The sequence below is a fragment of the Megalops cyprinoides genome, chromosome 12 (genome assembly GCF_013368585.1).
Source record: "Megalops cyprinoides isolate fMegCyp1 chromosome 12, fMegCyp1.pri, whole genome shotgun sequence".
Lineage (NCBI taxonomy): Eukaryota > Metazoa > Chordata > Actinopteri > Elopiformes > Megalopidae > Megalops > Megalops cyprinoides.
Window position 1 is genome coordinate 37,070,961 of NC_050594.1, and position 25,712 is coordinate 37,096,672.

At 41.6% G+C, this 25,712-nt stretch overlaps 1 protein-coding gene across 1 annotated transcript; it reads right to left on the reverse strand.

Annotated features, from left to right (window-relative positions):
- Positions 1 to 8,534: 8,534 nt before the first annotated feature.
- pacc1 (proton activated chloride channel 1) lies at positions 8,535 to 24,349 on the reverse strand. The gene is made up of 11 exons (XM_036541518.1): positions 24,190 to 24,349; positions 15,590 to 15,680; positions 15,370 to 15,485; positions 14,913 to 15,066; positions 14,730 to 14,800; positions 11,713 to 11,928; positions 11,407 to 11,561; positions 10,280 to 10,422; positions 9,428 to 9,569; positions 8,830 to 8,937; positions 8,535 to 8,696 (listed from the first exon to the last, which is right to left on the reverse strand). Exons 1-11 carry the CDS (start codon positions 24,347 to 24,349, stop codon positions 8,535 to 8,537), a joined length of 1,518 nt encoding a protein of 505 aa, XP_036397411.1.
- Positions 24,350 to 25,712: the final 1,363 nt, after the last annotated feature.

Genomic DNA, 25,712 nt, shown 5'->3' on the forward strand with positions numbered 1-25,712 from the left:
TCATTAAATGCAGGTGTGTGGGTAGAGAGCAGGCTCACTCATTTTCAGCAGCCTTTTTGCAGTGGCTTCACTTGAGGCTGGTTTCTGTGCTTTCTTTAATTTTTAAAATATAATTGTTTTTTTGCTAATTGTTTTTAGTGAATGAGTCAACCATTTCATCACAGAATAAACACTGAACTTGTATAGTAGTAAAATAGTAAAATTTGCAGATGACACAAAACTAGGGGGGCTAGCCAACAGTATAGAATCAACTAAGGTAATACAGGAAGACCTAAACACTATCCAAAAGTGGGCAGATACCTGGCAGATGACATTCAGTTTAGCTAAATGTAAAATCTTGCATGTGGGAAATAAGAAGCTTCGGCAAGACTACTTCATGGAAAGATATTGAGGTTCTTGAAAAAGTTCAAACTAAACTAAATTAGTTTCTGGCATGAAATATAAAAGCTATGAGGAAAGACTCAAGTTACTTAACCTATTTAGACTTAGCGAGAGGAGACTTAGGGATGATCTAATAGAGGTTTTTAAATTTATAAAAGGCCTCAATAAGGTTAACTACAATACATTTTTTAGGGTGAGTTCAGTCTGTAGAACAAGGGGTCATGAATGGAAACTAGTGAAGCGTAAGTTCCGCACTGGTATAAGGAAGTATTATTTTTAAGAGTTATCAATGCATGGAATAGGTTGCCAGGTCATGTAGTTGAGGCAGAGCCCCTTGCTGTGTTCAAGTCTAGACTTAATGCAGTTTTGGATACTCTTTAATTGTAATGTCGAGCTTAGTAAGGCCGAATGGCCTGTTCACATCATAATATGTTCTTATTAGCGATGGGAATAACGGCTTTTTGAAGGGAGCCGGATCTTATGGCTCCATTCCTTTCCGAGAGCCATTCAAAAGAATGGCTCGTTGTTTTTTAGGGGGTGGGGTTTATCTGCGAAATAATCATATCATATAATGACATGATAGGGTAAGATTTGAATCAGAAATTATTCCTATTGCCAGACCTAATGTCATTGTGTATTTGTGCTATACAATGTAACTGTCATGAAACAATCAGGGAGAGGGGGGGAAAAAAAAGAAACACTCTACTCCCCCTAGCAGGGATCAAACCAGCAACCTTTTGGTTATGAGTCCTGTTCCTTAACCACTCTGCTACACTGTGTAGATTTAGGGCAGGCAGTGAAATTTGGGTGCAATGATAAAAAGAAGACTTGGATCCCTTCGTTCGTACCAAAGAGCCATTCAGAAGACTCGGATCGGCTAAACCTAGCTAAACCAGCTAAACCTCTCTAAGACTGAACTCTTGGTCATCCCAGCCAACCAGTCTGTCCATCATGATCTTAAAATCAATATTGACTCTTCATCTCTCACCCCAACTAGGGTGGTGAGGAACTTGGGAGTCATGATTGATGACCAGCTATCCTTCAAAGACCATATTGCTGCGATTTCTTGCTCATGCCGCTTTGCGCTCTACAACATATGAAAAATCAGGCCTTACCTAACTCAGTATGCCACCCAGCTCTTGGTACAGGCCATGGTTATTTCTCGCCTCGACTACTGCAACGCTCTCCTCGCTGGCCTACCAGCATGTGTCGTGAAACCCTTACAGATGATCCAGAACGCAGCGGCGCGTCTGGTTTTTAACAAACCTAAAAAGGCTCACGTCACACCGCTACTCATCGAGCTCCATTGGCTACCAGTAGCCGCCCATATAAAGTTCAAGTCACTAATGCTCTCTTATAGAGTGTTTGCCGGCTCCGCTCCCATCTACTTGAACTCCATCTTAATGGCTTATACTCCCAATCGATCACTGCGTTCCTTGCATGAACATCGCCTGGCATTGCCTTCCCTATGCACAAGGCAAGCCCAGTCCAAGCAGTTCTCACAGGCAGTTCGCCATTGGTGGAACGAGCTACCAAAGGCTATAAGAGCAGGGGCTTCCCTCTCTATCTTCAAGAATCTCTTGAAGACCCACCTCTTCCGAACTCACCTTCTCGCCTAACATACTAACATTTCTAACCCTCACCTTATTCTGTTGCACTTTATCTTATAGCACTTATCAGTTCACCTTTCTGTCTGCATTGTCTTGCTTTATCCCTTACAGCTCCCTTAGCACTTCGCGCCTACTACAAGGCCTCCTTTCATACTGTAGCTTGAATGTATTCCTCGTATTGTACAGTCAGGTCCATAAATATTTGGACATTGACACAATTTTCAGCATTCCAGCTCTGTACAATACCACAATGGATTTGAAATGAAACAATCAAGATTTGCTTTAAGTGCAGACTTTGGCCTTTAATTTAAGGGTATTTACATCCAAATCAGTTGAACGGTGAAGGAATTACAACACATTTTATATGTGCCTTCCACTTTTTTAAGGGACCAAAAGTAATTGGACAAACTAACATAATCATAAATTAAATTTTCACTTTTTAATACTTTGTTGCAAATCCTTTGCAGTCAATGACAGCCTGAAGTCTCGAACCCATGGACATCACCAGACGCTGGGTTTCGTCCCTGGTGATGCTCTGCCAGGCCTCTGCTGCAGCTGTCTTCAGTTCCTGCTTGTTCTTTGGGAATTTTCCCTTCAGTTTTGTCTTAAGCAAGTGAAATGCATGCTCAATCGGATTCAGGTCAGGTGATTGACTTGGCCATTGCAGAACATTCCACTTTTTTGCCTTTAAAAACTCTTTGGTTGCTTTCGCAGTATGCTTTGGGTCATTGTCCATCTGCATTGTGAAGCGCCGTTCAATGAGTTTTGAAGCATTTGGCTGAATATGAGCAGATAATATTGCCCGAAACACTTCAGAATTCATTCTGCTGCTCTTGTCAGAAGTCACATCATCAATAAATATATGAGATACAGTTCCACTGGCAGCCATACATGCCCACGCCATTACACTACCACCACCATGCTTCACTGATGAGGTGGTATGCTTTGGATCTTGAGCAGTTCCTTCCCTTCTCCATACTCTTCTCTTTCCATCATTCTGGTACAAGTTGATCTTTGTCTCATCTGTCCATAAGATGTTGTTCCAGAACTGCACAGGCTCTTTTAGATGTTTCTTGGCAAACTCTAATCTGGCCTTCCTGTTTTTGAGACTCACCAATGGTTTACACCTTGTGGTGAAACCTCTGTAATTCCTCTGGTGAAGTCTTCTCTTAATTGTTGACTTGGACACAGATACACCTACCTCCTGGAGAGTTTTCTTGATCTGGCCAACTGTTGTGAAGGGGTTTTTCTTGACAAGGGAAAGGATTCGTCTGTCATCCACCACACTTGTTTTCCTTGGTCTTCCAGGTCTTTTGGCATAGCGGAGCGCACCAGTGTGTTCTCTCTTTTTAAGAATGTACCAAACCGATGACTGGGCCACACTGGGGTGACAGTGGCTCAGGAGGTAGAGCAGTCGACTGGGGATTGGAAGGTCCCTGGTTCGAATCTGGCTCATCCTGGCAGAGTGTCGAAGTGTCCTTGAGCAAGACACTGAACCCCCAACAGCTCCCAGTGGCCAGTTGGTAAGCCTGTATAGCAGCCTCTGCCACTGGTAGGTAGATGTGAGGCATATAACTGTAAAGTGCTTTGAGTACTCAAATGAGTAGAAAAGCGCTATATAAATGCAGTCCATTTACCTAATGTTTTTGCTATCTCTCTGATGGGTTTGTTTTGATTTTTCAGCCTAATGATGGCTTGCTTCACTGATAGTGACTGCTCTTTGGACTTCATATTCTCAATGACCTCACCAGATTCCAAATGAATATACCACACTTGAAATGGACTCTAGGCCTTTTATCTGCTCCTTGCAAATGAAATAACGAGGGAATTACACACACCTGGCCATTGAACAGCTGAGTAGCCAATTGTCCAATTACTTTTGGTCCCTTAAAAATGTGGAAGGCACCTATAAAATGTGTTGTAATTCCTACACCGTTCAACTGATTTGGATGTAAATACCCTTAAATTAAAGGCCAAAGTCTGCACTTAAAGCACATCTTGATTGTTTCATTTCAAATCCATTGTGGTATTGTACAGAGCTGGAATGCTGAAAATCGTGTCAATGTCCAAATATTTATGGACCTGACCTGACTAGTTCTTATGGACCATTACTTAACACTCACAATTTTTTCGGCAGTTTCTTGACTGCGCACTGTAGAATTCTTTTGCACAAAGATTAAGGAATCATACACAAGTGGTATGACACAAGCAACTCATAGAGGAGACAGCAATGCCAAGAGATACGTAGGCCTTCGTTATGTGATGGCATGTTTACATGTTGAGTAGAAACATGGTATAGTGGCAATATAGTGGTACATTGCAACATGCCAAAAGAACTTTATCATAGTCAGAAGACATTATAGATAGGAATTCTTAAAATTTGGGGATTGGGGGGGGTGATGACTATTAGAGGAATATCACACTTAAAACACCATGGTAAGGTAGAAGTTACTTTTGTGTCTTTTTAATGCAAGCATAACACAGTTTTGAGAGCAACTTTACGTTTATTCATTTGGCAGACGCTTTTATCCAAAGCAACTTACATAGGTTACAGTTCTTTACAATGTTATCCATTTATACAGGTGGATATTTACTGAGGCAACTGTGGGTTAAGTACCTTGCCCAAGGGTACAGCAGCAGTGTCCCAGCGGGGATTGAACCGGCAACCTTTCGGGTACAAGTCCTGCTCCTTAACCACTATGCTACACTGCCGCCCTACACTTTCTTACACTGCAATCAAAAATCAAGTTTGTCTTTTTTGCATCACAAAACGTTTTGATTGCGAATCAGTCCTCTTTGGTTGCGAGTCAAAAAGTTTTGCTTGCAGATCAAAAAGTTTTACGAATCAAAATGTTTTGCTTGTAGGTTGCACTGGACGTAATGGGCGGGATCTACACTGATGGATGAGAGAAGAGTTTCTATTGGTGGGTTTGACTTGGATCGACAGCATGGCTACACCCATAGATATAGAAACGTAGATACCTCATTGGCCGCTGCTGTATGTTGCCGCTATGTGTCTGCGTGGTCACCATATTGGAGCGGTCAAGATCTGCTAGTAAACAGATACAATATGTATTGAGAGATGAGGACTTCGCTACAAAATCAACTGTAACTCGTTTAATTCTGAACCTTTTTGACTCGCAAGCAAAGAGGACTGATTCGCAATCAAAACTTTTTGTGACTCAAAAAAGACAAACTTGATTTTTGATTGCAGTGCAAGAAATTTGCTCTCAAAACTGTCTTTTATGCTTGCATTATAAAGACACAAAAATAACTTCATTGAAGTAGAGAAACCACCAAAAGATGGTGCAACTCTTTGTGTCTAGATAAATACTCACTATACTGCTACCCTTCTAGTGTTGTCTCTGCACATGATGGTTTCTGTTAGTAGCAAGAAATCTAGTTTATGCTATTCAAGATGCCAGTGATCTTGTGTTGAAAAGTGCATGTCTAATGGGGACAGAGAAAGTAACCCATGGTATAGAGTAACTTTTTAGCAACAGGATCTATTATATTGCTCAGGTTGACACAGTTTATGGGCCATTTTCATAATGTGGGAAAACATCTGGGGGAAACTGGTTATCTGTTATAGTGGATGGGTAGAGAGTTGTTTTTCAGTGCATGTTTACATTGTCAGCATCCTGCCTATTTGGATGCAAACCATCCCTACCAAAACCCTAGTCTCTTCCAGAGCAAATCAAAATTACCAATGAAACCAACATTGAAACCAACAAAATTGCAACAACTTAATTGGATCAAGGAGTGTCCCAAGAGGCACGGTCATCTTATTAGAAGTCATTACTGGCTGCTGTCGGGATCCTGCAGGGCCTTCTTGTCTTCTGAAACATTTCAGGAGCCTGGGAGTTGCTTGAAAGACATCAGTGGAGCATCCACCTACCCTCCAATGAATACCCACTCAACTGTAGTGTGTAATGTGAAATTCTGATGTTATTGGGAAAAGTAGCTGTTGGCTGCATGCGAGCGTATCTGAGGATTGCACGCATCCTGCTTCAGTGCACCTGCGCAAGTGCAGAGGTCGTTGCAGTGAGATGAACCCAGTGTATGACCGACAATTGCATAAAGGGGGAAAAAAAGCATTAAAATGAATAATTAATTATATCATAGAGTTACTCAGCAAGGAAAGGGGTTTGAATTCCACCACATCTTTTGTACTCAACGGAGGAAATGCTCATGTCTTGTTGGCTGAGTTATGTCATTCCTCATGAGGGACCAATTACATAATAACTGCATGCTGTCCACAATATGTCAAATTATGTTATGAAACTTAAAATTCATATTTACCCTATGCCATTTCATATATGTATCAGGGATTAGCAAACACTCATGTATACTCATGTAAGTCTTTTGACTTTCCTTTTTATGTCGCCCCCCCCAATCAAATACCCATGTTGGTAGGGATTAGGGATTAGGGATTATTTGTTGTTTGACCTATGTTGTTTGATCTATGCTGCATGCTTGGAAAGAATAAAGTCTCCTGGGGAGTCTTGCTTGTTTCCTGTGTCCTGCCATCCCTCCCTGCCTGGGAGACTGCCTCCTTGCAAAATGCCCTTTTTTCTCTTTTTCATATGGTTTACACACCATTATCTTATACCCCACTCACATTCTCTATCTCAATAGGTGGGTAGATGGGTCAGGGATTTGCACCGTATCAGGGTGTGAATGGGGTTATAACATATGGTTATTTGTATTATGGTACCAATCATGAACAAATGTACATATGTTCCCTTTATCAAGCAGAGCATTAATAAAATGTTCATTACATTCAGTTGGTGTGAGATGATGGCCATTAAAATGACCCTCACTGAACACTCAGTAAGAGGATTCACCACTGACAGTTTACTGCATTCACCCAAATATACTGACAAACCAAATGACACCAACGAAAGCCACAGCAAAAATGTAAACTTATTTTATTGCACATTAAACTGCTTTGTCACAAAATCTTCAGTGAATTTAATGACAGTGAATGAATCTGTTGTGAATATGTGCCAGGAAAGCAATATGTTAATATGGCCAGTCTGCAGGATTTAGGTTTTACATCTGCACTGAAGTTGCTCACCTTAGACCTACATTTCATATTAGAGCCTATTAAACCTGAGGAACTAGTTTTTAATCAACCCATGGGCTCTCATCCCTAAACTCCATGAATGGATAGACATTTTCCAATAGATGGCTATATGAAATGTAGAATCTAAGTCATGATATCACAAGGTTAAGTTAAAGTAGAGCACATTAGCAATTGAAGTTACATCAACATTACTCCTAGTTATACCATATTTTATGAAAATACCCCAAAACACCAAAAGTAACATGATGCCAATGCTATTTTAATAAAAAAAAAGTTAGAGCAGATTTTAATATTATGATTTCAATTTGTCAAAACAGGATTCATCAGGTCTGGCTTCGGGGGCAGTTTTTCAAGCTTTTTCAAACTTCTATTTCTCAAACGGCAGATAACTTGCTAATGTGTAGAAACTAGCTATCAATAGCTGTAGTTGTATTAATCACTATTGATGTGGTGCAATAACAACATATAGGGGCTGTAGCACAGAAATATACTATTAATGTGTATCCTCTTTCACCAATGGGAACAACACAGGACACAGTTTAGGCCATTACAGAAGAAGTAATCCTACCTATATTAGCCTATTGTAACTGACGGTAGAATGGCTAATGCATACTACAGAACAGTCCACAAATCCTTCAAATCCATAGGAAATCATCTTGGTCCAAACTTTAAAACCATCACTGCAAAGAAAAGCCCAGGGGCTTGCTGTCTAGCATAATGATTAATTTAACATTTCCAGTAATAAGGCTTAAGGAAAATATGAAGTGTTATTTGTCAGCAAGTAGGACTGGTACATTAAAAATCAATAGCCAACACTCAACAACCATCCAACCAGGAAGCTAACATCTGTAATGTATCTCTCAGATTTCTGGTGTTTGATAACTAGCTAGTAAACCGCTTCATAGCATCATATATTTCTTCATCATCATCATCCCATTTTCTTAATTTTCTTGTGAGATTACATTATTGAAAATGTTCTGGTGCCCCAAATTACATTTTGCACCACAGACAATCTGTTCATTGCTGTCAGTTTCAAGTAATTTCTGCCCTTGAACACAAACAGATGGCTATCTTGGGTGTGCAAGAAAAGTAGGTAGCTAGCTAACTAGGCTCCTAATCAAAACATTAATAATAACCTAATTGGACCATCTTAAGGGAAGGAAAAGCATGTTTTTTCAACTTATTTGGAAAGGTCAGCTGTATTATACTAGCCTCATGGGTTTTTAATACTACATACTTAAAAAATATTAAGCAATATTGTACACCATACAATAAAACAGATATACACTCAATATTCTTTTAGATTCAGTTTTTTAAAAACAGTATTTTAAATGTTTGATAACTATGTGAAATAGGACTTTAATAAACTCATGATCACAAATCAGATCAAATCAAATGAAATGGCTGTACAAACAAATTAGGTTAGAAGTTCTTCTACCTTGAACATCTGTCTCTCAGCTAATGTGGGTCAGCTCCCTTTCGCTGCGTTTCAGGTGTCTCTTGCGGATTTTGATCATCCACTTCACGCTGAGTTTGGCAAAGTTGGTTGCCTTGAAGAGGGCCATGAAGACGCCACACAGAATGGCAATGGTGTTCCATGGGTTTGCTGTCACAATCTGTCCGTACAAATGAGAAGCATTTCAACATGTGAGGAGGAGCCAGACTGCCAGTTTCCTTAGGCTGACATTATTTTTAAAACTTGTGTGAGCAGAAATTTAAATACTTAAGAGAACAGTTGTGATAACTCACATCATGAACTTCCTGGATGAAAGGGTCCCGCCACTCAAACACAATGAAGAAAAGCTGGTTCTCTCTCTCCAACTCTGCCCTCTTGTCATTATATTTCACCACACTAGACTAGGTGGTAAAAAAAAACACACACACATTGATTTATCATGAGTCAGAAGCGAACATACACACAGGCAATCGTTGATTAAAAGACACCATCTGTTTTGGACATTCAGTTTACTGTCACCTCAGCCTGACCACATTACACTGGCATTCTGCATGTTGATGAGTGCATTCCACTCTCACAGACTGCACAACAGGAATACTGAGTTTACTTTTCATACAAGAAATAGAGGTCACCCTTAGAGGTTGGTTGGGGACACTCCAGCATTTATAGTACAAAATGATTAAAGAACCTTGTTTTTTCCCAATATACTTAATCACTGATGTGTGAAATAGTCTACATTTACTTTCGGATACATTACCTATTAGAAGTGTCTTGTAATGAATATTAATGATACTGTATTAATGCTTATTTAAGTATATAATATGTATGAATATAATATATAAGCCCCACAGGAATAAGGGCCACAGCAGTGGGGCATTCACAACTCCTCACCTCTTGTCGGAACTCCACAGACTCCACCCCTTTCCCGGGTGTCTTCACAAAGGACATCTTCACCCATGTGCGGAATCCACCAGAGAACATCCATATGGAGTAGTTCCTCTCACACCCCTGCATGAATGCTGCTTTGTCCCTGCTGGAAGTAGAGCGCTAACATGGCAGCTTCTTTCTGACAAAGTTCATTCTTTTTGTAAGATGCAAGGACTGAAACTACAGCTATTGCCACTTTCATATATGCAAAATCATGCAATAATGCTTTTTCTTTTCAATTGTATTTATATAATTACTTAATTTATCCTACAATATGAGCATAAACAGACATTAAACCAGTTATACATTTTCTTATATTTTGGGTATGTTTTGACATTCATTAAAAATATTCCTTGCCTTCCTGAGCTTGCACTCAAAGTGAGCACTTTAACTCATGGGCTACTTGGGAGCCTCACTTTGTGTATTGTGCCATGATACATCATACTGTATACTGTACATGCATAGTATCGGGTGTTTTTTATGTCCATATTTCATTTTCTCCTCCCTTTATCCAATTTGTCTAATGCTTCTTCTATGGTTTTCTGTCATTTATGTTGTTTATCTATTTCTCTCCATTAGGCACATGCACGATGTGGATGAATAGTACAGAGTGGCCAGGTGGTGTTCCCATTTTCAGAAGGGGATGAAGGGTGTGGAGGGGAAGAGCACTGAGGCACTTGAAAAAAGGTATTAGAAGCCCACCACCAACATCCCACACTCCTCCAGCTTCATGGTAGACAAAGAACAATTAAGCAACTGGAGTTGGGCTGCCTCACAGCATGAAGGAACCCTGGCTTACCCGTCCCATTTTTGTACCTTTTGGTCAGATCACTGAATCTGGAGAAGAGCATGTAGCTGATGGAGCTAAAATCCTCCCCTGTCTCGTTCTGACTGAACTGTAGGAAAATTAGCTCACGATTCCTGACATCTGTTGGGCCTTGGACCACCAAAGCAGTCTTCTGTGAAGGAAAGGTTACACATGACCTAGGGTGCAGTAGGAGATTGTGGGCTTTCACCCTTCACAAATTAATGAGATGGGAAGTTCTACATACTCTTTGCCTCCCCATCAATTAAATAGACCACAGTCTGTGTTATCTACAGTCTTTAATATGCTGAATTGCATAAGATGGTCCTATAAACACAGATACAGTAGCACACACCACAGCCATCATCCCTACCATAAGGTATGCTTTATTGTGAGATAATTATCACTTACATATGTAAACAGGATATTTCAGTTATTTTTATATAAGTATTCAACCCCTTCTTAAAATTTTTTTAAATAAATCCAATGTCGGTGTTCTTAATTTTGAGTTTTAGTGTTTAGGAATTTTCAATGTATGTCTGCAATTCAGTAAAACGTCAGATTCGATCACAGGTCTGAATACATTTGCAATGCACTGTGTATATAAATATTAATCAGTCAACTTTCCTATTGGTTAACACGCTTAGCATATTGAAGAGTTCTTTTAGAGTCGATGAAATGTCACCTGGATAAGAAAAAAAACAGACAGCCAGCCATTTGAACAGCTAAGACAATTGTTGGGTATCACAGCTATGCTGCGAGGCAGCTGCAGAGGTAGCCTTAGGCAGCCACAGGTCTGTCAACCACCACTTTCATCATAAAACTGTGGAGAGTCATATAGCGCAATAACTTAGTTACAGTTACTAAATATTTAGTTGACTAATTCATGCTACAGAACACACACCAGTGAAGTTACACCAAAGGCAGCACTACATACATTTCTACAAAGCAGACATACACTGATGTCAAATAAACACATCTGGAACAAATGCAGAGGTCAAAAGTAACTTTCCTGGTATAATTCCTAAAAAGATATTAGTTATTTCCCTTTCTAGCTAATTAACTCTGTAAACTCATCCCTATACCATAAACATCACTCTCTCTCTCCATTATTACGGAGTATAGTTGTGCTTCTTACCCTAGTGTGGTTGGAGTAGGGGCTCATGTAGGTAACCTCTTCTGTTACACAGTCTCCTTCCTCAGGCTGGCCGGGCGACACCAGTGGAGGGATGTAGGCATGGTGGTGATGCTTACAGCTTAGGAGCTGTGCCTTCCCAAGATACAAAGCAATACCTACCCAGGTTTAGAGGAGAAAACATTAATATTCGATTGTGGTTTTGAAGGATATGACTCTGGAAGATTCCTGTCATAATTGGGATATGTTTCTCTTGAAAGCAAATATTCAATTTATATAACTATGAAAAGCACTCCTTACATCACCAACCTGCAGGCTCAAAGGAGTCTACCTCCTTGTAGTTGACAGACATGACTGGGTGGCTAAGCTTCTCCATGAAGTCTATGATGGTCTGGTAAGCAAGGAAAACTGCCACTGTAGTCAGCAGCAGGTAGATAAACATCAGCAAGGTGGAAAAGACGTTCTTCAGACAGGTACTGTTGAACCCCCTCAGGGGGTTACTAACAACGGCATCATCCTCTCCCACTGCGGCACAAAAATTGACACTTGTGGAAATCAGTTTATAACACTGAAAAATACAACACAGTTTAATGGTCCATGAGGTAAAATTCTTATTTTCTCTAAAATGTTATCACATGAGTATCATCTTAAAATAAATTTTGAATTTAAATGTTTTTAAATAAAACATCACACAGAACACAATTTCAATGCATCGTTTATAATTCAGGAAAATGTGAGAATTGGATGACCAGCAATTAATAACTAAAAATGAATATTTTAGTCAATTTGATTAGTGACGTGCTGTTTGCAAATGATTAATGTATGCATGTGATCATTTCTTTAAGTTTTTTAAATTAGGAGAATTGGGAAATTGGTACTAATGCCCCTGGGTTTTTGGCAGAATGTGATGGTGCAAAAAATTTGGACATTACCAAACCCTAGTTACTGTCAGCTCTGTTCCAACAACTTGTTGCTTTACAAAGTTTCCTGACCTTGCATGGAACCTGGGAAAACGTCTTAATTACTCTGCTCTCAAAAGCTGAAATAATCTTCAGAGTCATCTTGAATTGTTCATATTCAGATCGTTCTCCGATTTTAAATGTTCAACTCACAATATTATAACTGAGGGGTGCACCTGTTTTTTAATTTGTTTTGCCATAGATAACTGTGGCATATCTTATTGCCTGGCTTGTCATTGTGATGTTGTTATTGTAACTGTTTATATGTCAGTTCACCCTTGAAAATGAGATGTCAATTTCATTGAGGTTTTCAGGGTTAAATAAAGGATGAATAAAAAATGAATAAAAAAGTCTAATGTGGTTTGATCAGTACCTGGGAAAGCACTGTCATCAGATTCCCCAGGATTCATGTCCACTCTGGCCTCCTCACACGCATCTGTAGTTTGTTCATACATAACATCACTAAACTGGGAATAAGAACAAATATCAGATAGGTGTTTGAGAGGGTTCATTTATAAAGCATTTTGGGACCATTCCTTTATCTCTACACCATGATTGGGCAGGACTTGGTTTTAAATTCTTACCCGTACTACAAGATTGGTGGCCACATAGTGACTAGACTAACTTTAATGGTGTTAGGCTACTCAGTTATTAGAATTCTTTTATAGTGACCTCGGCATGACTACCTACAGTTAAAAAGGAGTACAGGCCTATAGCATTGTTTAACAGGCTGTGGACACCTTTATCACAAACTGCACTATTACACCTGCGCACTTGCGTGTTTACAATTCAAGAGTAGCCTATCCTTGGGTATCAATTTCTTTCACTTAATTCTAGCTGATATGCCACTTCAAAGATGTCACATCTTTAACATAGAGCAAAACAAATAACCAGCAAATACAAAATTTGTCATTTAAACACAAATTCACAATATCAAAGCTCACAAGTATGCTGCCACCAGAACTGGAGGTGCAGGGAGATCAAAATTTCAAACGGAAACCTACTTTTAAAAACGCATCATAGATGCTTTAACACAGGAATTTGATGACATTTACTGTAGTGGCTGCTTCAGCAGAAGAAATATATGTGGTTTCTTTCAGGAAGGTCCAAATTGATGAGGTTTATTTCATACGAAATGACCCCTAAAACTGTTTTGGATTCGGACTCCTCATATGACCGGCCATCTCGTGCTCAGACGTATTTCCTTCCGTCAAAAGTCTTGTTTAGTCGAATGGTTACCTGAAGTTTGGTCTTGGAAACTTTCTTTAAAAATGCGTGAAATACATCTGCTACAATTAAATACAACAGATGATCGCACTACATTATATTGCAATTATGGCATCGCTAGACAACTTTGAGTGCGAAAACCCACCTCTTGGTAATACCTGGAGTTCTCTTTTCTTAGCATTCCGACCTCCAATTAAATTAAACTTTGCGGTTGTTCTGAATGTTGTCTGGGGAGAAATGTGACGGCATTTGTGCCACGCCAACAATCTGTTTTCATGAGTAGCGTTATGAGCTCCGCAATATTGGCCTGCAACCGGCTTGTGGTTTACACTAGAGCAGGCAGAGGAGTTGTGCCGGGGATTTGCGGCCGTCTTGGGGGGGGGGGACTTCACACACACTGCCGCATGACTGTAGAAGGTATGTTTGTCACAACCGTGTTGATCAACTGACCAACGCGTTCGGCTCTGATTGGACATGTACAATGATAGAAGAAGGAGAGCCCGTCATTCAATCATCCGCTGTATGACAAGCAGTTTTATTACATAGCCGGTTGCTAATTAACTAGGGACACTGCCATTTCACTAGCAGCAATTCAATCCTTCAGAGACGACTGTCCTCATTATGACAGTAACTGATTACTATTAATCATTCGAGCTAGAGACATTTTCCTACTTCCTTCTTTACTATATTCCAACTGGTAATATTAATTTTCTTATAGCAGTTCTGCTCAATGGTGACGGTTTTTTTCTTCATTCTTGTTTGCATATTCTCTAAATACGCTGGCGGAGGATATTTTCGGCTACCCTACGTTATTGTCACGGGTTAGCAGACCCGGACACCGAACTGCCCCGACCACTGTCGGCCCACCACAACGCGAGACCAGGTTGGTAGCAAACCAAACGTTATTGAGGTTGGGGTTAAAAATCTTACGCTTATAAAACTCAATGACAGTGTCAGGGCGGTGTTGAGAGCCAACCGCCAACGCTGGCCCCCGGCACCCAACTCAGGTTCCCCAAATAGATTCGCCCGCCACAGACGACCAGGACACAGGAGTACGGTTACAAAAGCTTTATTGAAAGATTTTATTATATATATATATATGAAAAATAAAGGAGTGCTGCTGATGCCCTTGGTCCAGACCGCTCCCTCCCGATGCTGATATTTGCCACTCGTCCTTCTCGCGCAGCTCCGGAGCAGGCGTTATGGCCGCGCTGGGGGAAAAGGGACAGCAGCACGAATCACCCGCTCTGCTAGGCTGGGCAGACTGCAATCAGGATCGCGCACACACACACAAATGGCAACACCGCCAGTCACGTTCCTTACTGCACAGGGGCACCGCCCCGATTCGCCTCCTCCCCAGCATGGGGTGCTGCCGCTCCAGCCTCGCTTTTCTTCTCCCGCCGGCTTCCGCTGCTTTGCCTGCCCCGGACGTCACTCCTGGAAGCGGTCCGGATCTGCAGCGCTCCGCCGTCACTCACTCCTCACCCCCGCACCTATTAAAAGAGAGCCCCCTCCCGGGATCTCTCCCCAAAGCAAAACCAAACTTACACCAAAAATATTCCCCAACCGAAAGCAAAACCCGGCCGAAAACGGTAAACAAAAAAAAAAAAAAAAATCCCCCGTAAAACCTGCGGCGCAAAGAGTTTCCCGAGCCGTCCGTCCCCCGACTGCCTGAATTGTCATGCTTTCAAGACAATCCAGAACAGCCGCGGACCCCGCCAGCACGGCAGCAGTAGCCATTCAGCAGCCCCGGCCCCAGCACACAGTGGTCCCTTCACACCCTGGCAGGAAGCAAGCGCTGCAATTCCCCCTAAGAAGCTGTAGTTGGCGCCTCCCTCTGGCCGGGGTGAGCCAGTCCCGCAGCGGGGCTGACCAGGTGTGGGTCGCAGGCTGCCACTGGGAGCGCTCACATACTCTTTTACATAACATGCTCCCCCAAGCAGCAAGGCCAAAAAAAAGCCAAATCTTACAAATAAAAAAAAAAGAATCCCCCAAAACACCCTCGTGTCCCATAAGAGTCCTTTGTTGTCTGGACACCAGGCTCCACGTAGCCGTGCTGCCGATCTCTTCCCCCGCCGCACTCTGCAACTCCTGCAAACGCGAAGAGGGAACTGAATAGCTCAACTGAACCACCCCTGGTCTCTCTCACACACACACACACACAGGAATACTGGGTATGCACCATGTTTCATGAAATGTGGCCACTTGGGGGCGCTACACCATTAAAAAAATTAAATCCCCATTACTCTGGTACGAAAGCAGATATTTCAACTAAATTTCTTGTGCTTCATTAAAATGTTAAGGATCCTAAATGGGAACTTATGAAACCTCCGCGTCAGCCATTTTGTGTCCATCTTTGCTTTTGTCAAAAACACATTTAACCATCTCATCCTAGAGCTTGGCACAATGCGGTTTTGTATATTATGTCTTTGGACCATTGTCTTTAACAGTTGTTAAAGGATAGTTGCCAGGTTGAACAATATGGCCGCAGTGTACCCACAAATTTGCCCATGAAGGCACCACAAAGGAAGAGTGGCCATATCTCTGCAATGCTTTTGTTCATTGGCATAAAACTCGTTAAGACATGCTTACCATGAGGCCTGGCTGGAACACACCAAGTTTAGTGAAATTTGGCCATTTTGGGATGCTATACAGAAAAACAGGTTTAAACATCCATGCTTCCATGTACTTAGAAGTTAATGACATTTTGTTCCAATGGACATCACAAGGCACAGACCAGACAAAGAAAAGCAGATATTTTTTGTAGATCACTACATCATTACATGTCAGGTCCTAACTGGGAAATGAACACATAGTTCAATGTCCAAATGGTATGGCTGTCAAGATACAATCAGTTTGTAGCACTGAAAATAAGCACATCTCCTGCACCTTTTGACCTACTGCCACAACTAATACACTAAATAGTGTTGAAGAAACACTTGGACTTTCCATATTGGCCTGAATGTAAGACAGGTTTTTTTTTATTCTACTTCAAGGACTGAAAAGTTGGGTTGTCTTGCATGGGATTACTAGACTTTTTAATGTCATTATACATTAAGAACAGCAGATGGCGCTATTTATCTGAGATTGTTCAGTGATATTAGAAATCTCATTTTTATTTTTATTTAAATAACTTATTCATTTGAAAATGTGATTACATTTTATTTCCATTTAAATGTGACAATTTCATTTAAAATATCAGTATACTTTCTTTTATTCAGTGTGTTTTATTAAATCCATGTCAAATGAAATAATTTCCTTTAACAATTAAGATTTGATCTTCAAAAAGTCTGTTACCAAAAAAAGGTGTTGAAAAATGGGGGGTCCTTTTCTATCAGGGACATGTTATTATATTCAGCTAATATGGTATGTTCTCTGTCATTTTTCCCATGATTTTGGATTTTTTCAAATACCCAAAAATGGCACTCCTCCATCTCCTCCAATAGGCACTTCCTATTGCAATGTCAAAAGAAGGCACACTGCATTTTATGGCTCTGCTTATGTTTACGCTTGACATCTATGTAGTGGGGGGCAGTACGGTGGTAGAAATGGGTAGGACTACTGCCTAACAATATGGAGGTTTCAAGTTCAGGGTGGTTCTGCGTTTGAACCTTGTACCTCTGTTCATGTGGGTTTCCTCTGAGTATTCTGGCTCTCTACAACAGTCCAAACACATTCAGGTAGTGTCAATTAACATGCTATTAGGCCCATATTTGTGAGTGTAAGAGTGGGTGACAATGTCAAATGTCAAATCAAATTTCAGGAGCCCTTAAACTGACCACCATCAGCCAATCAAATTTCAGCAGCAGCATTTAAACTGCCTTAATTATCGTATCATCATGAAACTTTGCGGGATTGTTTTGGATGTGTCAAATAGCAATCTGTATGAAAATTACATGGCAAACTCACTTTCCACCACTCCCCCAGTCAAAAACTATACTTTGCTACATTCCAGACAGCTACACCCAGATCAACATTCATCAACCCAGACACCTAGACTCAGGTCAACTTTCACTAAACTGAGATGGCAAAAATCATTTGGCTTCTTCTAATGGCAAACATTCTTGCATATAATACATGTATTTCACAATGGCAAAAATTGTAAATTTAACGTTTACTGCCCATATCTCCTAAACCAATTCCCTAATAAAGTTAGAATTTTGTATAATGCATCTTGGTCAAAGGTCCTGATAAAATCTTCAAGGACAAGTTGATGACTCAGAATCAGACAATGGCAGCCATCACCCATTCAAATTTCCGCTGATATGCTTGGACCCCGTAATCGCCGCTTGAGGCTATATTTATTAGGGGTCCAAGTACGTAGTGCTGGAACCCTATTGTGTTTGTGCCAATTTTTATTTATTTATTTATTTATTTCTGCCATAAAAGTGTTTGCACAGCAAAAACTATAGATGCTGCCAAACTTGGTAGATAGGTTCCTATGGTAACCCACTACTCAGGGGAAAAAAATATACCCCAATTGGCCAGATGGTGTCAGCAGCCCTTAAACTGACTTAACTATGACCAATCATCATGAAACTTATCATCATGAAACTTATCATCATGAAACGTAGGTTCCTATTGTCACTCCCTACTAATTTTAGGAAAATTATCCTGAATCACCACATGTTGGCCCTATAGGAAGCCACAACGCATTTTGGGCTATAACTCTTGAACCGTTTGGGGTAGAATCAAAAATATTTTCCCCCCGGATTCCCTGCCTCCAGTTGAACAAAAAAACCTCTTGGACTAAAATGATGTGCCATATTGTATTTTCCGCCATTTTGAATTTTTTGTAAAACCTTTAAAATCTATCTCCTCCTAGAGGGTTTGCCTGATTTGCACCAAATTTGATACCCAGCATTTTCAGCCCAGGATCGTTAATCCCCATATAAAGAAAGTTGCTATGTTAAAAGATGTGGCCGCAGTAAGACAATGAAAACAGAGGGCGTGGCCTCTATTTATATAATGAGCTATAACTCCTGAATGCAAGGTCCAATCATCACCAACTTGAGATCCCTTATTTACAGGCCATTAGAGTCGAGCCTACCAAATTTGGGGTAAATCCGTCCATAGGTGGCGCTATAGCACACAAATGGTCGTAACTCCTAAATCAATTGTCTGATCAACTTGAAATTTTGCATGCTGTGTCTTGGTCAAAGGTCCTAATAACTTCTAAAAGGACAAGTTGATAGCTCGAACAAGATGGCCGCTATCAGCCAATCAAATGTCAGCAGCCCTTAAACTGACATTTAAACTGACTTAAACTTAACTATGACCTATCATCATGAAACTTGGCAGGTAGGTTCCTATTGTCACTCCCTACTAATTTTGTGAAAAATTAGCCTGAATCGCCACATGTTGGCCCTATAGGAAGCAACAACGCGTTTTGGCCTATAACTGTTGAACCGTTTGGCCTAGAGTCAAAATTCTTTGTTCCCCTGATTCCCTGGCTCCGCATGAACAAAATCATCTCTTGGACCACAATGATATGCCATATTGGATTTCCGCCATTTTGAATTTTTTGTAAAACCTTTAAAATATATCTCCTCCTAGAGGGTGCGCCCAATTTGCACGAACTTTGCTACACAGCATCTTCAGGCCAAGATCTTTAATCCCCATATAAAGAAAGTTGCTACGTTAAAAGATGTGGATGCAGTGAACCAATGAGGTATGTGGGCATGGCCTCTATTTATATAATGAGTAATAACTCCTGAAGGCAATGGCCAATCATCACTGAACTTGACATCACTCATCTACAGTCCATTAGATTCAATCTTACCAAATTTAGTGTAAATCCGTCCATAGGTGGCGCTATAGCAAACACATGGTCATAACTCCTAAAACAATTGTCTGATCAACTTGAAATGTTGAATGCTGTGTCTTGCTCAAAGATCCTCATAAAGTCATTAAGGACAACTTGATAGTGCAAACAAGATGGCTGCCATCAGCCAATCAAATTTCAGCAGCACTTAAACTGACTCATCTATGACCTATCATCATCAAACTCTGCAGGATTGTTTTCGATTTGTCAAATAGCAATCTGTATGAAAATTACATGGCAAACTCCACCACTTCCCCAGTCAAAAACTACACTTTGCTATATTCCAGATGGCTACACCCAGATCAACATTCATTGACCCTGATACGTAGAGTCAGGTCAACTTTCACTGACCTGAAATGTCAAAAAGCATTTGGGTTCTTCTAATGGCAAATATTCTTGCATATAATACATGGATTAAACAACGGTAAAAAATTGACACATTTAACATTTACATTACCTGTCACACTTATTTGAGAACTGGTATCTATAGGACAAAGTTCAAAGTTTTATTTGTCACATGCTAAGGTACAATCTTAACTAAGCAGTGGAATGGCAGCAGCAGGGCAGACTGTGCAAATCTCCCAACAAAAAAAATATATAATTTAAAGAATGTAACTAAGGAAGATATATTATAAAGAGAAGAAAGAAGCTAGATAGGAGTAAAAGCCAGCTAGGTCAGAAGTATACCACACTGCAGGAGTAATGGCTGAGATACCAGTTAGAATACAGGGTGATGATTATAGATATACATATATACACTATATGGACAAAAGTATTCGGACACCTGACCATTACACCAACAGGGACTGTAATGACATTATGTTACAGATAAAAATATTCAAATACATATACTTTAATATGAAGTTGGTCCCCCTTTTGCAGCTATAACAGCTTCCACTCTTCTTGGAAGGCTTTCCACAAGATTTTGGAGCTGCACACATCACTATGCGAAATGCCAAGCGACGGCTGGAGTGGTGCAAAGCCCGCCGCCACTGGACTCTGGAGCAGTGGAAATGCGTTCTCTGAAGTGATGAATCACGCTTCACTATCTGGCAGTCTGATGCATGAATCTGGGTTTGGTGGATGCCGGGAGAGCGCTACCTACCAGAATGCACAGTGCCTACTGTAAAGTTTGGTGGAGGAGGGATAATGGTCTGGGGTTGTTTTTCAGGGTTTGGGCTAGGCCCCTTAGTTCCAGTGAAGGATAACATTAATGCTACAGCATACAAAGACATTTTAGACAATTCCATGCTTCCACATTTGTGGCAACAGTTTGGGGAAGGCCCATTCCTGTTCCGGCATGACTGTGCCCCAGTGTACAAAGCAACGTCCATAAAGACATGGTTTGACAAGTTTAATGTGGAGGAACTCCAGTGGCCTGCACAGAACCCTGACCTCAACCCCACTGAACACCTTTGGGATGAATTAGAACGCCGATTGAGAGCCAGGCCTTCTCGTCCAACATCAGTGCCTGACCCCACAAATGCTCTTTTGGCTGAATGGCCACAAATTCCCACAGACACACTCCAAACTATTGTGGAAACCCTTCCCAGCAGAGTGGAGGCTGTTATAGCTGCAAGGGGGGGGGGGGGGGCAACTCCATATTAATGCCCATGGTTTTGGAATGGGATGTCCAATAAGCTCATATAGGTGTGATGGTCAGATGTCCACATACTTTTGGTCATATAATGTATATTAGTACGTTTTTGCTGTCGGGTTGCAATCACACACATTTTCTTCAGGAAATGCACTTTTCTAGTTACATTCCGTGCTCTTCAGCAGGAAGAGAAAAGTAGTGAGAACCACTTTGCCTCTTTTTACAAAACTGAATCATTTTGTTAAGTTCACTGCGAAGATTCGTTCACAGAGTCACTGATTCGTCAGTACAGCGGCTTCTTAGCTGGCTTTGTTGTTTTCGCTGTCCATGTGCTCATGTTTACTGTTTTCCCCTGTGTTCCAGCCCTGCCCTGTTCTCTGCCCTGTCTCCGTCCACCTGTGCCTGATCACCTGCCTGCCTGCACACCTGCATCTCATCCCCTCATCTGACTCACCCTATATATTCCCCGTTTGTTGAGTGCTCTTTGCTAGTTCGTCTCAGTCCTCCTGTTTCACTATCAGCTATTCGTTGTTCTGTTTTGCCTGCCCGTTTTGTGACCCAGCTTGTTCCTCTTGACCTCGATTTTTTTGTATCTGTTTTCTGGTTGTTGTTCGCCGTGATTTCCCTGTTTTTTTGACTTTGCCTGTTCTGAACTCGTTTTCGGATACCGTTTGGATTCATTAAACTCGCCTTGTTCATCGTGCCTTCCTGTCTGAGCCTGAATCCCTGCCTGAGCCTCCTGACATTTGTTGACTTCAGTTTTTTGGCCCCTCTCTTTTGAAGTTGCAGAATGTGATGCTTTCTCACTTGCTCAAGATCATTGAAAAATAAACAGATATTGACACTTTTATTATGTAAAAAATATGACTTAAGCATTCAACATTGTCCATACTAAGGCTAATTTTAGAAGCTAGAATCATCACCATACTTAGGCTAATATTAGAGACATCATTAATATGTAGACTAATCTATGTCTAGATAGTAATGAATGAAAATATCATTCATTGCTATATTATTACCTATTTGCAATAGGTAATAATATAGCAATTACAAGACTGATATGATATTACAATGCAAGTCCCGTTTTAATTCACTGTGTTGACTTTGTTCAGAAAGTAACTCATATCTCTGCCTTCCTTATAAAAAAATTGAGAAATGTGTGTGTGTGTGTGTGTGTGTGTGTGTGTGTGTGTGTATGAATGACATGAATGTGACTCTAAAGGCTGTATTCTGTGTGGTAGGCCTATCTTTTTCTCTGCATCAGAAAATAACACTGCCAACCCAATGTGTCTGTGTGTGGATTTCCTTCATCTGAAATTGGTTACATTTCCATGTGACTGGTGTTTTCTTACTAGTGGGAACAATGTTGTCACAAGCGAAGGCACAATTCTTAGTGTTTTACTTGCATGTTAAAATGATAAAGAGCTTCCTATGAAATGGAGGGACTAAGCAAGTAAATCATCTGTAGGAGGATGTAAAATGACTTTTTTCCCACCTTTGATTAAATGTTGCCATATTTTGCTTGACTTGCGTGGCGTTCACATATCCTTGTATGCTAGTCATTAGGTAGCTATTTAGCTTTTCACAGATTTGATCCAGATACTTATTTACTTTATTTGTGACTTTTGTGTAATGTGTTTACTGATCACATCAACTAATACACAGTTTTCACATCTCAATGACCTTTACTAAGATACCTTAGTAAAAGTCTTCTCATGCAGAAGCGCCAGCCTCATTTCTCTAGGGAACCTATCTAGGGAGGCTATCTATTCTATTTTGTACCGTCATTTACATTTATATACCATTACACTAACATTAACCCAGGGAGACCCTGGGTGCGTGTGGGTATTGTATTGGAATGGTTCATTCCTGTTGGGTGTGTTGTGTTGCACTTCAATGATGTGGCAGGAACATATCTGTGGTGTCAGTCTTGTGTGTTTGACATTTGCTCTTGTTCGTGTGTGGACAATGAAATGACAATGGACAATGTTCTTGGCCATGTCACGCATCATAGCAATAACTTTCATCACTTCAAAGAACTTTTTACTGGTTTAACAAATGTCTTGAATCATGTACATACAACACCCTCCCATATATTAGTTGGATGTGACTACACTGCTTTGGGTATTGAACTCAACGGACACTGTGGACTCAACACTCTTTGTCTGTAGAGACTCATCCTCTGAATCAGTGTGACCACCTTTTGAATTTCCAGATCCGTCACTATTGGTGTAATCATTTTCAACCACTACAGAGACATGGCCTTCTGGTTCTGTTCCATTCGCTGCATCCCCCTCAGATGCACACTCTCTACATGAGCCTCTGTAACGAAGGGCAAGCGCAGTCACCCCACCCGTCCTCCATCCTGGGTCCTGCAGCTTTGACCGCAATGCCAAAGAGCCAGGATCATTGGTATGGCAGTCAGAGCGCATACTCAACTGTAGTGACAGCACTCTGTCACACTGCCCTCCCCTTCGCGAAGTGCGCCCATGCGCCTCACACACCAAGGCATCCCTCGCGCATTCCCCAACCGTACTTCTCCCATCCCATGGTGCCCCACTCACTTGTGCTTCACACATCTCTGGGGTCCCTCATGCCGGGGTCAACCTAACCTGGAGGTCCCTCATACGGTTCACATGCTGGGCAAGCCTCCGATGGCCTCGCGGCAAGCCATCCCACTCTGACACCATATGTAGCGAAGGGCAAGCGCAGTCACCCCACCTGGCCTCACCAGCATTAACAGCATCATTGGACTCACTTGGACCTTGACAGTGAAGACTGGACTGCTGTTCACCATTCATCACAATCATCAACATCAAGCAAGGGTCTGGCACTGATTACCTCTACCTCTGCATCCTGTTGAAGACATAGTAGTAGCAGTCAATGTCCTCTATGGAGATTTCCAAAATTCAGGAGGTAACAATTGTCCTTAACAGTCTAATGAAAGATGTGGTGTGTTCTATGCAACTGGTTTCCTCGTCAGCATTGCTGGTGGATGTGCCGGCATTCAGGGAAACCACCATGGACCTACCTCCCTCTGTGGACCGAGCAACTGGCGTATATATATATAGGATCCACTGAACCCCTCCTTAGATGCTCCCTGCTCCACCCCCTGTACATCTGAGAGTGCACAGAGGTGGGTCAGGGGTAGATCCCGTGTCAAAAAGCAGCACCTATACCCACTGCCTTCATGCCCTGAGCTGAGTGCCGCACTAGGAAGAGACGTTTCAAACCTGTTCTTCTCTCGATCATCATAGGGAATATGAAATCTCTCCCCAATAAGATGGACGAGTTAGCGGTGCTGATCCAGCACCAGGGGGAACACAGGGAGTGCAGCATTATGCTATTTACGGAGACATGGCTAAATGTGCTAACTCTGGACACGAACGCTGCATTGGATGGGTTTCAGATGTTGCGGGCAGACAGGACAAACGAGAGCAGTAAGAGGAAGGGAGGAGGGCTGGCAGTATTTGTTAATGATAGATGATGTAACTCTGGGCACATCACTATTAAAGAACAACTCTGCAGTATGGACATTGAGCTGTTGGCTGTTTGCATGAGGCTATTCTATCTACTGAGGGAATTCTCGCATGTTATCATGATGGTGGTGTATATTCGCCCTCTGCTAATGCTGACATGGCCAGTGATGTGATCCACTCAGTTACTAGCAGGCTGCAGACACAACACCCACATGCCCTCCTTCTCATTTCTGGCAACTTTAATCATGCCTCTCTGTCCCCCACTCTGCCCATGTTTACTCAATTTGTTACATGCTACAGCTACAGGCCAGTGGCATTGACATCGCACCTGATGAAGACCCTGAAGAAGCTGGTCCTTGTCCATCTCCGCTCCCTGATGAGCCCATCAATGGACCCACTACAGTTCGCCTATCAACCTGGCATTGGGGTGGAGGACACCATCATCTACCTCCTACACAGATCCCTCTCTCACCTGGAAAAGGCTGGGAGCACTGTGAGAATCATGTGTTTTGATTTTTCTAGTGCCTTCAATACCGTATAGCCCTCGCTCCTGAGGGAAAAGTTGGAGTGCACAGGGGTTGATCACTATCTTACAAAATGGATTCTGGACTACCTCACCAATTGACCACAGTATGTGAGGATACAGGACTGCAAGTCAGACATGGTTGTCTGTAGTACAGGAGTCCCACAGGGAACAGTCCTGGCTCTCTTCCTCTTCACCCTTTACACTGCAGACTTGATGCACAACTCAGCTAACTACCACGTGCAAAAGTTCTCTGACGATGCAATTGCTGGCCTAATTACGGATGGAGATGACAGGGAGTACAGAGAACTGATCCAGAACTTTGTGGATTGGTGCCAGAGGAACCACCTCCAGATCAATGCAGGGAAAACCAAAGAGATGGTGGTGGATTTCCACAGGTGCAAACACTACCCTCCTACACCAGTGAACGTCCAGGGAACAGACATTGACATGTGAAATCTTACAAGTACCTGGGAGTTCACCTAAATAATAAGCTGTACTGGACTGACAATACGAACGCACTATATAAAAAAGGACAGAGCAGACTCTATCTGCTGAGGAGACTCAGGTCTTTTGGAGTGCAGAGAGCACTCCTGGGACCTTCTTTGACTCTGTGGTGGCATCAGCCATTTTCTATGCAGTGGCTTGCTGAGGCAGCAGCATTTCAACTGCTGACAGAAAGAGACTTAACAGACTGGTT